Source organism: Oncorhynchus keta, chromosome 10 (genome assembly GCF_023373465.1).
Source record: "Oncorhynchus keta strain PuntledgeMale-10-30-2019 chromosome 10, Oket_V2, whole genome shotgun sequence".
NCBI lineage: Eukaryota > Metazoa > Chordata > Actinopteri > Salmoniformes > Salmonidae > Oncorhynchus > Oncorhynchus keta.
The window spans coordinates 38,421,913-38,437,175 of NC_068430.1; the positions used below are offsets into that span (position 1 = coordinate 38,421,913).

Consider the following 15,263-nt stretch of genomic DNA (forward strand, 5'->3'; position numbering starts at 1 on the left):
TTTTCGTTTGTTCTTTCACTTTGTTATTTTGTATTTTTTTAGTGTTCAGTTTTACATGTTAAAATGGACACTTACCACGCTGCACATTGGTCCGACATCTCTTACTCCTCGTCAGAAGAAGACAACAATCGTTACACGCTCTCCTGCAGCCTTACTGGCAGCAATATCCTTGCCTGTGAAGCCCTTTTTGTGCAAAGCAATGATGACAGCACGTGTTTCCTTGCAGGTAACCATGGTTGACAGAGGAAGAACAATGATTCCAAGCACCACCCTCCTTTTTTATTTTTTATTTTATTTCACCTTTATTTAACCAGGTAAGCTAGTTGAGAACAGGTTATCATTTGCAACTGCGACCTGGCCAATACAAAGCATAGCAGTTCGACACATACAACAACACAGTTACACATGGAATGAACAAAACATACAGTCAATAATATAGTAGAAAAAATTGAAAAAAGTCTATATACAGTGAGTGCAAATAAGGTCAAATAAGGGAGTTAAGGCAATAAATAGGCCATGGTGGCGAAGTAATTACAATATGGCAATTAAACACTGGAATGGTAGATGTGCAAAAGATGGATGTGCAAGAAGAGATACTGTGGTGCAAAAGGAGCAAAATAAATAAATACAGTATGGGAATGAGGTAGATAGATGGGCTGTATACAGATGGGCTATGAACAGGTGCAGTGATCTGTGAGCTGCTCTGACAGCTGGTTCTTAAAGCTAGTGAGGGAGATGGGAATCTCCAGCTTCAGTGATTTTTGCAGTTCGTTCCAGTCAGTGGCAGCAGAGAACTGGAAGGAAAGGCGACCAAAGGAGGAATTGGCTTTGGGGGTGACCAGTGAGATATACCTGCTGGAGCGTGTTCTGCGAGTGGGTGCTGCTATGGTGACCAGCGAGCTGAGATAGGGCGGGGCTTTACCTAGCAGAGACTTGTAGATAACCTGTAGCCAGTGGGTTTGGCGACAAGTATGAAGCGAGGGCCAGCCAACGAGAGCATACAGGTCACAGTGGTGGGTAGTATATGGGGCTTTGGTGACAAAACGGATGGCACTGTGATAGACTACATCCAGTTTGCTGAGTAGAGTGTCGGAGGCTATTTTACAGATGACAGCACCGAAGTCATGGATCGGTAGGATGGTCAGTTTTACGAGGGTATGTTTGGCAGCATGAGTGAAGGAAGCTTTGTTGCGAAATATATTTAATTTTTGATTGGAGATGCTTAATGTGAGTCTGGAATGAGAGTTTACAATCTAACCAGACACCTAGGTACTTGTAGTTATCCACGTATTCTAAGTCAGAGCCGTCCAGAGTAGTAATGCTGGATGGGCGGGTAGGTGCGGGCAATGATCGGTTGAATAGCATGCATTTTTTTAAATTTGCGTTTAAGAGCAGTTGGAGGCCACGGAAGGAGAGTTGTATGGCATTGAAGCTCGTCTGGAGGTTAGTTAACACAGTGTCCAAAGAAGGGCCAGAAGTATACAGAATGGTGTCGTTTTAAAGCTTCCAGTCTGTTATTCGAACTCAATCAGTATGACAGAGTGATCTCCAGCCTTGTCCTCATCCTTTGTTAACGAGAATCCCTGACATGAAGTCAGCTGGTCCTTTTGTGGCAGAGCTGATTTGTTTTTTGGGGGATTCAGTTCATTTGCAAAATAGGGACAAGAATAGACACTCTTCAGAACATTCTGGAGTATATGCAAATTGCCATCATACAAACTGAGGCAGCAGACTTTGTGAAAATTAATATTTGTGTCATTCTCAAAACTTTTGAGACATTGTTAATGTTGTAAATGACTATTGTTTTTAATGGAATATCTACATAGGCTTATAGAGGCCCATAATCAGCAACCATCACTCCTCTGTTCCAATGTCACACTGTGTTAGCTAATCCAAGTTAATCATTTCATTTTAAAGGCTAATTGATCATTAGAAAACTATTTTGAAGAAAGTTCTTTGTTTCTGGCCATTTTTAGCATGTAATCGAACCCACAAATGCTGATGCTCCAGATACTCAAATAGTCTAAAGAATGACAGCTTTATTGCTTCTTTATTAATCAGGACAACAGTTTTCTGCTGTGCTAACATAATTGCAAAAAGGTTTTCTCATGATCAATTAGACTTTTAAAATTATAAACTTGGATTAGCTAACACAATGTGCCATTGGAACACAGGAGTGATGATTGCTGATAAAGGGCCTCTGTACGCCTATATAGATATTCCATTAAAAATCTACCGTTTTCAGCTACAGTAGTCATTTACAACATTAACAATGTCTACACTGTATTTCTGATCAGTTTGATGTTAATTTAATGGACATTTTTTTTTGCTTTTGTTTTAAAAACAAGGACATTTCTAAGTGACCCCAAACTTATGAACGGTAGTGTAGGTTAACAGTTAATCCAGATATTAGGCCTAGGCCTAAAATAATCAAAGGGGAGCAATTATCGGTAATAACATAATATTTTGTATAGGCCTAGTCTTTCCAAAGTTGCATTTTGATTGGTTATTGACAGTTGCATTGAGAATTTAAAAAAATGTGCTACACAGTAGTTTCTCGTCTGTGTTAGTTGTTGTGTGTGTACTTCACGACCTCTGATCATCATTGTTAACTTTGGTTCGCAGATGCCAGTAATAGATAGCAAGACAATCGATTATCTGGGCTATACAACAGACTCACCCTATCGCCTGTCTTTATAACCATTTCCATCTACTCATCCATTTTTTCAGATGAAGTCATGACCACCTCAGTCCATGACCTACAGTATATACCTATTTTCGTGCCCCCTGTATAATGTCGATAGGAACCTACCAAATACTAATGTGTACATTTGAGTGTGATTGATAGGTCCACCAAATAAACAAAAGCCTAGACCTACTTTTTCCAACATTTGGTGTTTGATATACCACTTAATATATATATAGCCTTTTGATTATCAGCATGGCACAAGGCTACATCGTGTCCAGCAAATTATATTTTAACATTTTAGGCTGATCATTTAACAATGGCGATTGATTCGGTTTCAGATTGGAGAAGACGTCAATGTTTGTTATTTGTTTTGTCTACAACAGTCACAGAGTCATAGCAAGAGTCTGGAGACCTAGTTGTTAGGCTGATTTGAGCCTTGGTATCCTATTTGCCGTGAAAAGAGAGAAACGCAGACTGACGTGTTGAGCCAAAAGGAATATTAGGCCTAGCCCAGACTGAATTACAATGACTGGTCCTCCGACGCCCAGACACCGCACTGCGGAGTGTCCTAGAACATCATGCATGCCTATCATGCACCCCCCAATTGATCATCATGAATAGTAGCCAAAGTTACTAACACACGTATATAGATTTCCAGATGTAGGCTACCCATACCAAAGGTTTCTTAAAGAGATCAGGTGGCAATTGCAGGTTTGCTATTTTTGTAAGGTTATTCAATTGACTTATTATGCTTTATTTTCCCTGATGACCATGACTTAAAGTGTGAGGTTGGGAGGTGCATGTGTAGTAGTAGAGCATGCACACAAACTGGTGGGCGAGAAATAGCAAAGTCAACACCCAAGAGACGAGAACAGTGTCACCCTTAACTGCACACCAGATATACCGCAATATTACCACTTAAACCCAATTTAAACTGGACTTACTCCACAAGGCGCTCAGTCATTATATACATAGGGACTGACTAGCCTACATGATCACAAGTACACTATGTTGTGGTAGGTCTAGGCTATTTGCTGTTATCGACACACCATCCAACCAACATTTTATTTTATGGCTCGGCCTATGTCTCCGCCTACTCCGAATTGTCCCTCAGACCAGGGATTCCCAACTCCTTTCTGATGCATAAGTTTAGCATGTGATTTTTTTTCCTGCATTAAATTGTTGTGGAATGTTGTTTTTATATTGTCATTCGTGCAATAGTTGTAATTTGCTTATTGTTCTTCGTCTATGTTGGATTTATGTTTATGCGATAATATGAATGAATCAGTTGTGTTTTTTTGATTAACGACACATTTATGAACAATCAAATGGTCCTCATAAACATTTATTGAGGGACATAAAAACACGAGAGGCCTCTATCCGAATTAGGCAGCAGTGGTGGGCAAGAGTTCCGAATCTACACATACACAAAGTTTTACACTCCATGAACTGGTCTTATGTGTTTCTACAACATAAAAGCCTCATGTGAATCAAACATGTGTTGTATATTATTGTATTATTGGATCTTTAATCTCTTTTCGCTATTGTGCGTGTTACAGCGATGTTATTACCATTGAAGTCCACGGTGCTTTCAGATTGGAACAACTCTAAAGGAAAAAGACATTCGTATTTTCCTAAATTGTTTTACTTTAAGAATATCCCTCAAATTTCAAATATATCATTCAGATTATGGTCGACAAATAGATAAGTTACGTCGAGAAATAGGGTATCGTGCTCTGTGATCAATGTACCTCATGCTACAATACGAGGGGATATAGCCTACCGTTCTCAATTTTTTATAGACAAGGAAAAACGAAAAAAAAATGATAGGTGGTGAATCCGTCTTAATGATTGCTCATACAATAGAAATCCTATACATAAATAGCATTCAAATGTCTGAGGTACATCACAGTCCTAGGAGTGCATGCGCATTAATCGACTGTATAATTTTGGGGTAAATATAATCACGTGTTCAGCGGTGGCCAATGAGAGTCGAAGAACCCCCGAATAAATAATTACCTGGCTTGATTGTTCTACGGGTAAGATTTGTTTTAAAGTACACATACAGTCCATATAATAATCGGATGCATGTTAAAGAGACGAGAGGCATCGTCATGTCGACCACTGGTCCCATAAACAATTATTATGTGGATTCTTTGATAAACCATGAGAGCGAGGATGTGCTGACATCGCGGTTCTCAGCCCCAGAGCTTCTCCCCACCGGTTCTCGACCGACGACACTAGCACCAGAGTGCTCCGAATACCCCTCCTGCAGTTTTGCGCCGAAACCTCCTGTCTTTACCTCCTCCTGGGGCCCAGTTCACCCCCAGTCTTCAGTGGTATACCACCCATACACCCACCAACCTCATATTGGAACGGACTCGAGGTATGTTCGCTCATGGCTAGAGCCCATATCTGGAACAATATCCTTCCCAGGCTATCCTGCGAACGGCAGACACTACGGACTCAAAACAGATGGTTTTCCTCAGCCCGGTGCCGGAGACTCCATCGCCTTCAACCGCCACGGATACCCGGATTATTTCTACAACACCTCGGTGGACATCCGAGACAAGACACAGCAGATCATCCCTTCTCCAGAGACAGAGGTTTTGGCTTCTGGAAAGCACAAAGACGGCAAGCCAGAATTTGACCCAAGTAAGTAGAAGCCATGGCAGTTTACGCTGTTTTTACAACCGGCTATTGGAGTCGTTTGTGGGTGAGTTGGGGGTGTTTGTCTTCCATGGGGTTTTCGCTCCTTGTCTGTTGTCCTACTATAAAAAGAAATCTCTTTTCCCTTCCCTTTGAACGCGAGGGGAACTGGGGGCTGTTAGACAGTGTTAGACAGGACAAACGCCAATCCCCTTAAGGTTGTAAAATAGGAAGAAGCTATAAAACGGCTATAAAATGGGGAACTCTGGAATCAAGCTTTTCATTGACGAGATTAGAATCTCTAGTAAACTCCACTGTTTTACATGGCCTAAACTTGTGCGTAAAGGCATATTTTATTTTACTTAGATACATTTGATGTGGTATGCAGGATTCATACACAAGAGGTGTGGCCCTATTAATCATAGAATTTGATTTACAGTGGATTATTTATGAATGTATTATTATTACTGTAATTATTATTATTTGCATTCTGGATTAATAGCCTACGATTGGAATGCACATCCAAAGGCCTAAAAGGTTAATACAGCTTGTAGAAACGATCAAAAGCCACCATAGATTTGCAATATGATTATAATAGCTCGTTTTTTTTCCAATTTATTGTAAATCTACACTGGTTTATTGCCACGTATTATTTAGTCAGTATTGGCTTATTTCTCACGTGAATATTCATAGTTCTGGTACAACCGAAGCCGAGTAGCCTAAGTCACAAAACATAACGTTGAGATGCAACCTATTAAGCGAGGACCACAACCATTGATATTGAAAGTTCCTCATATCAGTACTTATCAGACAACAGCGAGCAAACTCCCTACAATAAACACAGAACATAATATTTGAGGCCACAACAGGAATGCCAGGGTGAAATGCATCTAGCTGTATCTGTTGCAGACCTGCCGAGACTTGAAGCTAAAGGCTTTTAAAATCATTTATGGGCCAATAAAACAAACGGGCGCACTCACAGTTTTACGACTCGGTACTTTTCTAGCACTGTTGACGCTCTTAAAATATGGATGTCTATAAGAGAGATACTTATTTATAATTATTAAGGAAAACATTGATGACACACTTGACAATGTACATGGATTATATTGAACCAGGCTTATTGTAGTTTTAGAAAATCAAGAGAGGTATGATGCTCTCTGTTTGGTTTATTGTGTGTTGAAGTGTTTATGATAATGCTTTTAAAGTAACTTGTAGTTTATACACTGCAAAAGTTCATCAGAAGTGTTCAATTTATTTACTCTTGTATCTGTCCTATCATTTTACAGGCAACCCGGTGGCGAATTGGATACACGCTCGTTCAACAAGGAAGAAACGGTGTCCATATACAAAATATCAGACTCTCGAACTTGAAAAGGAGTTTTTGTTCAATATGTACCTTACCAGGGACCGTCGTTATGAGGTCGCTTTGGTTCTTAATTTGACGGAGAGACAGGTCAAAATTTGGTTCCAGAATCGGCGGATGAAGATGAAAAAAATGAATAAAGAGAAGACAGAAATCAATGAGCAGTAACGTGTCCTATGGACATATTGACAAGTACACATTCAGAAAAATGCCACTCATGAACTGTGGGCGATGGTCTCTCCTCTTGATAGATACTATTTTCCTTTTTTATCTGATATAATTAAGCCATAGGCCTATTATTGGCAAGGTAGCACAGCGCAATTCAGGCCCACGTCTCAATATGAATGTATGCAGCTTGTTTAGACTATTTATTCGTTATTAGGCCTACTGTTTCATGTCAAGACCCACAAATGGGATTTTGGTAAAGAAAGGTAGCCTGTAAAGGGGAAGTTGGATAACTATGTGTGAATGGTGTTTCATCTGTTCACGTGTATAACAAAACCTGTGTATTTTTGTACATGTTGCATCTTATTCAAGTGTAAATGAGTGTTTTGTACACGACAATGCAACAAGGTACATGGAACGTTTTGCCTGTGTTTTCGTCTGTGAATATATATTTAGTTGTAGCCTGTATGTCTTTAAATCTTTTTTTTTTCTCTCGACACTTGAACTTTATACTGTAAGCCGTAGATTTTGGTCATCTTTAAATATAACCCCCATAGTCTAATTTTCTGTATTTGTTATGTCATTCTTATTAAAACGTTTTAAAAAACTCTTACCTTGATCAGAAATATTAACATATGCAAAAATGACATTGGGAGATGGCAGTGTTCAAGACGCATTAAATGCTTGTTATGAGATTAGTAATTCAACCATTCAAATAGGCCACATACTACAGTTAGATATACGGGCCACTTCTTATTGAAAGCAGCTGTGACTTTTAACTCATTATTCTCCATTTTCTATTTCCTTTCATAATGCACGTTTCCTGACCACTTCCCGCCTCCACTTTTTTTCCCCCTGCAATCTGAATGGTTCTGGGAGAAAAATTAGGTGACATTTGAGGCACTGTGTAAACGTGTTATCCTTTCATAATCATTTCAGATTATTGCAACCATTTCAACGAATAGCTTTTCGGTTGACATTCTGGCATTGAAATGTTTTCTGTAGTATAACTTCATTATTGTGACTCAGGTATAATAAAGACCTATTTTCTAGGTCAGAGTGCTTTTCATGCAACCACGTTGTATGGACCTATCTCAATGTAGGGCTTTAGTCCGTGCTTAATTTTAAACAAGGTGTAGGCTAGTTTACGACAAAAGGTTGATAGATCTTGGACCACGTGAGTTGTTTTATTGTTTTTTTCTCAGCCTTCTTGTGCCTATGGACTCCACAATATTTTAATCAAAATGTTGGCTATATGAGTGTTGTTGTCACATCACAAATCTTGAACATAGGGCCTACACATCGATGGCATTACGAAGTAACTTTCAATAGGGCAATGCGTCATGCAAACTATCGGTCATTGATTCGAGGCTATTGTGGCTGAGTTGGCGCTCTATGTTGCAGTTTAGATGGGTAATAATGGTCATGTGTCGTGGGTATATGAGACATATAACCCACAACAAACGTCGACAGATTTGCTCACACCCTTTGTCATGATGTAATTTTTGAACACCTTGGACACCACACTAATTTGCCAGTCATATTTTGCGTTCTATCAATTCATTTGAGAGGTTGTGTGAAGTATCTTGTCTGGCGTTTATTTTTCCTTCTTGCTCGCTTTACTAAATTAGCTTTCATTTGAAAAAAAGTGCCACAAACAATACTGACAGTATGCAGAGATTATAGAGCCTAGTATAGTTGGACAGTTCCCTCGTGCAGCGCTGTTTGTCTCAAATGTAATCTTACAAAGCAACCCAGACAGAGCTGGCTAGACGTCTGGAGTAAATTACTTTATTGTTCTTATTTGAGGATATGGTGTGCTCGTTTTAAAGGGGGCTTATTGCACTTGTTTTTGTCTACTGCAAACGTGACTCCCGCCCGCTTTATTTTTCCACTCTGCATGTGGCGGAGGGGGAAAGAGCGACACATGAAAGGGCCCAAATTCCACTTCCTTTATTCCAAATCTAGCACAGTGCACCAGAATTCTGTTTGAACGCTGGCACTGTCCCCGGTCTAATGGACATTTCCGTAAATTTGAAATAGCCTCGATTGAATTCAACCCATACCCATATATTTATGACTTTGGCCTGTCTATGGCTTCTGTATAGCCTTTAAATGTCCACCATACCATCATTTCTAGTTTTGCTATGACTATATGCCAACAATTATGAAGACCGCTATGACTGATATAAATGTTATGCTCATTATTAAATGGTTATTATTTCTACTTTCACTATTAGGCTATAGGATTTGTATCTTCAGAAGAAGTTATCAAATAGCAAGCTACCAGCCGTAGCAATAGGCCCATTTGTGGTAAGAAGCATTCTATTGATATGATTCATACTGGCATATACTTTAATTATATCCAATCTTCCGCTATCATTATATAGCCTACCATACAACACCACCAATAGTATTATAGCCTAATAAATAATAATAATGATGATGATGATGGTGAAGTTTATAATAATAATAATAAAAAATGAAACATACATTTTTAAAAATAATTTTCAGCAAAGATTTCGTTTTTCTGTCTTAGTTTTTTTTGTCTAAATGTCAATTCAATTGTATTTCTTAAATACAATATTATTGTGTCCATTCCCATTTTGTTTTCATTCGGATGAAGGCCATTGACTTTCGAAATGTCATGATTTTAGCCTAGATTAGATTAAAAAAAAAGCATAAATAAAGAATTAGATAAATAAAGCATCGATAGTTTAATTGTGAGCGAGAGTTGCACCTAATTCCTTCCAAATTGTCTAAATGTCAAGAAATGATTGTGGATCATAGTGTAATCATGCCAGATTGAAATAGAATTGCAATGCACTACTACTACACAGTCTCAACATGAATCCCAACCCAAACATTGAAGAAAGAGTAGGCCTATAATTATAAAATTTGAGGACACGAAATAAAATGTGTACTTTTCAAGAACCGAAGAGACTGAATATTCTACCAAATGTGTAGGCCTAGCCTATATTTCCCGAAATCACACTCTCATGGCTACGTGAAGTACTGTAGGTCTATCACGAGTCCAGTTAGTGTAGTACCACACACCAAAATGCCACTGGATGTCGCTGTTGACTAAGTATTGAAAACGTTCGAGCCCGTGTAGCCTGTTCCCCTATATATAGCCTGTATTGGAAGCCTGTGGGGGACTTCGAGGTAGATGGTGTCCTTACAGACTAGACCAATGATTAGGTCTACTAGTTACACATGTAGAGATGAACAACCAATGAATACAATTGAACAACCAACAGGGCCCGTTTTTTTGTCAATAGCCTTCCTCTTATTAATAGTCTACGCGTAACTTTTACGGAGAATAAGTATCTTTCTTCACTCTACTATGGGCAGTAGTTATCTGAGATATGCCAATCTTTTTTTTTCTTCTTCTTAAAAAAAAAGATCGATAGCGCAATTTATCTAAACTATGTCTTACGACACTCATGTATCTGTCTGCCTCTATCTCCTTTTTTCTTGTTGTATTATTATGAAGAACACTTCGTTGAGTTATAACTGATGAATACTATTGTATCGATATGTTTTATGGATAGCCGATAGGTGTAGTGTTGAGTAGCCTAAGATACACCTGCTATGGCCTCAAAAGAACATCAGAACATCTCGGCCAAACTTAATGTCTAATGTCTCGTCTTTGTTATTGTAAACATATTGTAATATTTGTATTATGTTTGCTTTAATGAAAGACAAAATAATTCAACCAACCACATTTATTACAGTTTATTTTAATTAATAATTGTGTAAGTCATGTACAATAATAATAATAATACATCAATGGCATCAACAACTATTAAATATAAAGAAAATATTTATGATTTGTTATTAGCAAATACAATTTTTGTGCGTGAATGTAAATTCATTACGCAATGCATAAACCCTGCCTTAGCAGTCAGAATATATATTTTTTTAAATCATTTTCTTAAGAGCAATAAAGGTAGGCCTATAAACTAGAGAGAAATGTCTAGATTTCCATGTTTGTGTGCTTATAAATGTACCACTACTCTTTCAAGTGGACAATGCATAGCCTATAAGACCAAACAAAAGGGTAGTTTACATATAGGCCTAGTCTAGGCAACAGAACATTTTGTTTTCTTGTTCTTTAAAGCAAAATGCACAATCCCTTCCTGCTAGTCGGCTTCAAGGTATAGACATTCGAGAGCGCGGTGAGAATGGGAGGGGGTTGACGGTTGGTGCGGAGAGAGGTAAGAGGGGGGTCAAAAACGCTTGTGACTGTGTGTGGAAGGGGCTAGCCAACTTTAGCTATAGCACACATCAACCATTCACGACATAAGAAGCTGATTTGAAGCTGCAAAAAGGAAAAAGCAAGAAAAAGCAAAGGACTTCCTTTGGTAGCAGGGCAGTGCTGGAACATAACGGTGGTGAATAAGGAAACAGGATTTATCATCTTATTCGTTAAACCTGTGTCTCTATGATTTTGTGGTTTCGTTCGTTTTATGTGTTGGGTTTGGAACACGACTAAGGCAGTAATTGGAATGGTCGTAAACCAAGTTCTTCAGCTGTAACATTGTGAATAGAAAAACATGAGCTCCTATTTTGTGAACCCTCTCTTTTCCAAGTACAAAGGCGGTGAAACGTTGGAACCAACTTACTATGACTGCAGGTTCCCTCAAAGCGTCACCCGGAGCCACGCGCTGGTGTACGGTGCAGGATCTGCGGCGCCAGGCTTTCAGCACCCGCCCCATCACGTCCAAGACTTCTTCCACAGTGGGACGCCGGGGATCTCCACACCAGGCTTCCAGCAGAATCCATGCGCCTTGGCATGCCATGGAGATGCCACAAAATTTTATGGATACGAAGCCCTTCCGAGACAAACGCTTTATGGCACCCAACAAGAGGCGAGCGTGGCGCAATACCCAGACTGTAAATCGTCAAATGGCACTAACCTCGGAGAAGGACAAGGCCACCTAAATCAAAACCCGTCTCCTAGTCTCATGTTTCCATGGATGAGACCGCACGGTTAGTAGGCTACGTTTTAATATGCTCTTGTGTGGTTATGTTGTTGTACTTTTCATGGCATGTAGCCTACATCTGCTAACGTATGATTACGTTTTCGGATCATCACTTATCACACAGTAGGATTCTATCCGTTAACCGTGGTGCAATGATTAAAAAATGCCAGTTAATCTGAGTCAGTACTGTGCCATTCACCGCGGCTCAGTTGATCGCTAGTAGTAGATAAGAAAATGAGCTGAGATGAATAACAACAGTAAAAACGAATTCAGTGAAAGTTCAGCAGAAGCCCTTGGCATGGCGTTTATCTTCACATGAATCCCTACAGCTATCCAACGGTAGAGGCTTGGCTATAGTCTTGGAATATACTGTAAACAAAATGTGGATGTCACCAACCTCAAGATTTCAAACAAGTTATAGTTCTACGAACTACCTCCGGCACACACACATACACCAACCAATCTTTTGTATTTTTTAAAACTATATAATAGCAGTGTAAACTAATAACATACAGGTCTTGCAACGATTCCTGCTTACTTGTAAGTGCTATTTCCATTCTATAGCCCCCGGAAGACGCAGTGGCCGACAGACCTACAGTCGATACCAAACACTGGAGTTGGAGAAGGAATTTCTCTTCAACCCTTACCTCACCCGTAAGCGTCGGATCGAGGTGTCTCATGCTTTAGGGCTGACGGAGCGGCAGGTTAAGATTTGGTTCCAAAACCGACGGATGAAATGGAAAAAGGAGAACAACAAAGACAAATTTCCGGGCCAAAGAGGAGAGATGGAGGTGGAGGGAGAGGCAGAGGGCGAGGGTGAGTGCGAAGATGAAGGCAACGATGACGGTGAAGGGGAAGATGGAGACAAAAAGGAAACAAGAGAGGAAGAGGACACAAAAGAGTGATTTGAATTGTTATTTTTTATGAGTACATGGCTTAAAGTTGAAGATGGTAGCGAGAGAGGCCCGGAACATTGAATTGAGAGAGAGAGAGAGATCACATTTTACGACCACCGTTTATTGGGTTAACAAGTAAGACACATCCTTTAAAGACACATTTAAAACACAAAAACAAATATTCCACAATACTGACGACGGATCAGCTTCTATAGAGATATTGCAATTTATGCCTGCACATAGGCTATTGTAGGCAGCATATTATCCTTACCCAATCATAATGCACTAACTCACAAATTGGGCACATCATTGCGCACATGTTGTCACACATCATGAAACACATAGAGGCAAAAATGACAGACATTAGCCTAGTCGCAAAATAGAACTCAATTGATTCAACATTACATTGATATTATTGATATTTTAATGCAGTCATCTCAGTTTTCTTTTTAAGCGAAATGTTATCCTTCACTTGTTTGTAACAATTGTAAATACTTTGGCAACTTTGTATTTGTAGTCAACTTCATTCTGAAGTTAACGGCAGTTACAGTCAGCCTAAACATCTTGATTTCATGTTTATCGGAGATCTTCTGTGAATAAAGTCACACGGAAGGGCAAAAAGGCGTTTAAAGGATGCACTTTGGCTGCTCTACGAGTGGTCTGGATCACCTCTACATGTACGAAGGTTTTTAAGAGCCACGATACTAACGAAGGCTCTGGGAAACACCTCGGCTAGATACATCGTATGAAGGTTCTAATGATGATCTTAACGCTACGAAGGCTCTGGGAAACGATGCCCAGCTCTGTTTTGCAGAAAATAACCATCTTTAGGAGAATAATCACTGCTTATAATATCTAGCTTAAAACGATGCAAATGCCCACAAAACACAGAGACTAAGCACTAGCAAAACACTCATATGGTCCACAGAATTTACAAGCGGAGGATGGCTAGAAATCTTTCAATGTTCAATCAATGTTGTCATTCGAGGAAAAGGGTTGATTATTAATACACATTATTTGTACTTTTTGTGTTTTGTTTTTCCTCCGAAGTATTATTTATGTGAATTTGTATGTTTATGGGGTGATGGGAGTTTTTTTTATTGGCCACTGTCAATTCCACATTTGGAGTCATGAGTAGTCTCTATAATGTGGGAAATTGCAATATGGATTATTGGTTAGGAGGTACATTTCATAAGGGATATTTCATATTATTGTCTCAAATATACTAGTGTGTGTATTGTAATGTATTTTTTGGATTGCAACTGCTCGGGCATATTCAATCCGGTAAGCCTATCAAAAACAAAACATATAAGAAATTCTCCATATATTGAATATTTATTGATTCTTGAGCTAATTTAGATAAATCAAAGATTCTAACCATATAGGAAGGCAGCAATAACTTACGTTTATGTGATTAGTAGCCTACTGCTGATTTGAATATCGGGAAATCAGCCTTTACTGCCTAAATAGGACGCACTTGGAGGTAATGTTAAAATCTACCAACAAAGCTGTATTGTCATTAACAATGTTGATCTATACATTTTTACGAAAGTGACAAGGCAGTCCAAGGACAGGCCTATAGCTATAACACATGTATTCCATTTGATTGCATGATACTTATGGTGCTACTTGTGGCGGTACAGTTCTAGGCCTATATTGAAATATCTTTGAAACAAGTGTCTCTGCGTCACGTCATACTAGCTAGTCAGCCATTGGACTTTGTCACAAACATTGGTGTCCCAACAACTTAAACTGCCTAAAGTAGCCTAATGCACATTTATTTAACCAACAGCCTATGTTATAATGGAACGAGGAATTGTACTTCGTCGAATATTTCATCAACTTTTAAACATTATTACATTATTGTGATGATCCAATAGACTCGTTTTTTTATTGCACTGATGACCTCTACGTATGTCTTCGTATATCTTGTTGTATTGATAAGCTTGATTTCTTATGTTTTAAGTTAAAGGAGGGGATGTTGATTCTGAATGCACACACCCTTGACATTGACTTGTTGAAATAAATGGCAAAACCTGAATTTCTCTTCCTCACACACACACACACACACACACACACACACACACACACACACACACCAGTGAATTATAAGAAAGATAACATTTAAATATTTGTAGATATCTTTGTTAGAAAGAGTACTATGTTTAATAGTACTCTTTCTAACAAAGATGTCGACAAATATTTCAGGATGTTGTGCATCACTGGAAATAATCAGAATTCATGTAAACATTACAGTTTTGAAAACAAAAAAAATAAAATTTTGTCCCCAGAAAAGTGGTCTCTTGGCACAACTAACCCTGGGTATGGGGTAAGTTGAGCTGTGGGTTAGGGTAAGTTAAGCCTCCTACATTTCTGTACTGAAGGAAATATTACTACTACGTTTTTAAACCCATGTCTATCTTTATTTCCCAAAGACAATTCAGCATGAATTCACAATCACTTTTTTGTCTTTTAATCATTTTAAGCATCTATTCACACAGGCTTAACAC

The 15,263-nt window shown here is 38.9% G+C and overlaps 2 protein-coding genes across 2 annotated transcripts; both read left to right on the forward strand.

Moving 5' to 3' along the window:
• The first annotated feature begins 4,707 nt into the window (after positions 1 to 4,707).
• LOC118389503 (homeobox protein Hox-C9a-like) lies at positions 4,708 to 7,470 on the forward strand. Its single transcript, XM_035779407.2, has 2 exons — positions 4,708 to 5,344; positions 6,628 to 7,470. Exons 1-2 carry the CDS (start codon positions 4,774 to 4,776, stop codon positions 6,870 to 6,872), a joined length of 816 nt encoding a protein of 271 aa, XP_035635300.1. The 5' UTR covers positions 4,708 to 4,773; the 3' UTR covers positions 6,873 to 7,470.
• Positions 7,471 to 11,128: 3,658 nt separating this feature from the next.
• Positions 11,129 to 14,794, forward strand: LOC118389504 (homeobox protein Hox-C8a-like). Its single transcript, XM_035779408.2, has 2 exons — positions 11,129 to 11,864; positions 12,422 to 14,794. The coding sequence occupies exons 1-2, from the start codon at positions 11,429 to 11,431 to the stop codon at positions 12,760 to 12,762; spliced, it is 777 nt and encodes a 258-aa protein (XP_035635301.1). The 5' UTR covers positions 11,129 to 11,428; the 3' UTR covers positions 12,763 to 14,794.
• The last annotated feature ends 469 nt before the right edge of the window (positions 14,795 to 15,263 follow it).

Excerpts from the sequence above, each read along its gene's own strand:
- LOC118389503 (XM_035779407.2), top strand. The coding sequence starts at position 4,774 with ATGCATGTTAAAGAGACGAGAGGCATCGTCATGTCGACCACTGGTCCC. Across the intron at positions 5,345-6,627 it reads CAAGCCAGAATTTGACCCAA|GCAACCCGGTGGCGAATTGG; the intron begins GTAAGTAGAAGC and ends ATCATTTTACAG.
- LOC118389504 (XM_035779408.2), top strand. The coding sequence starts at position 11,429 with ATGAGCTCCTATTTTGTGAACCCTCTCTTTTCCAAGTACAAAGGCGGT. Across the intron at positions 11,865-12,421 it reads TCCATGGATGAGACCGCACG|CCCCCGGAAGACGCAGTGGC; the intron begins GTTAGTAGGCTA and ends TCCATTCTATAG.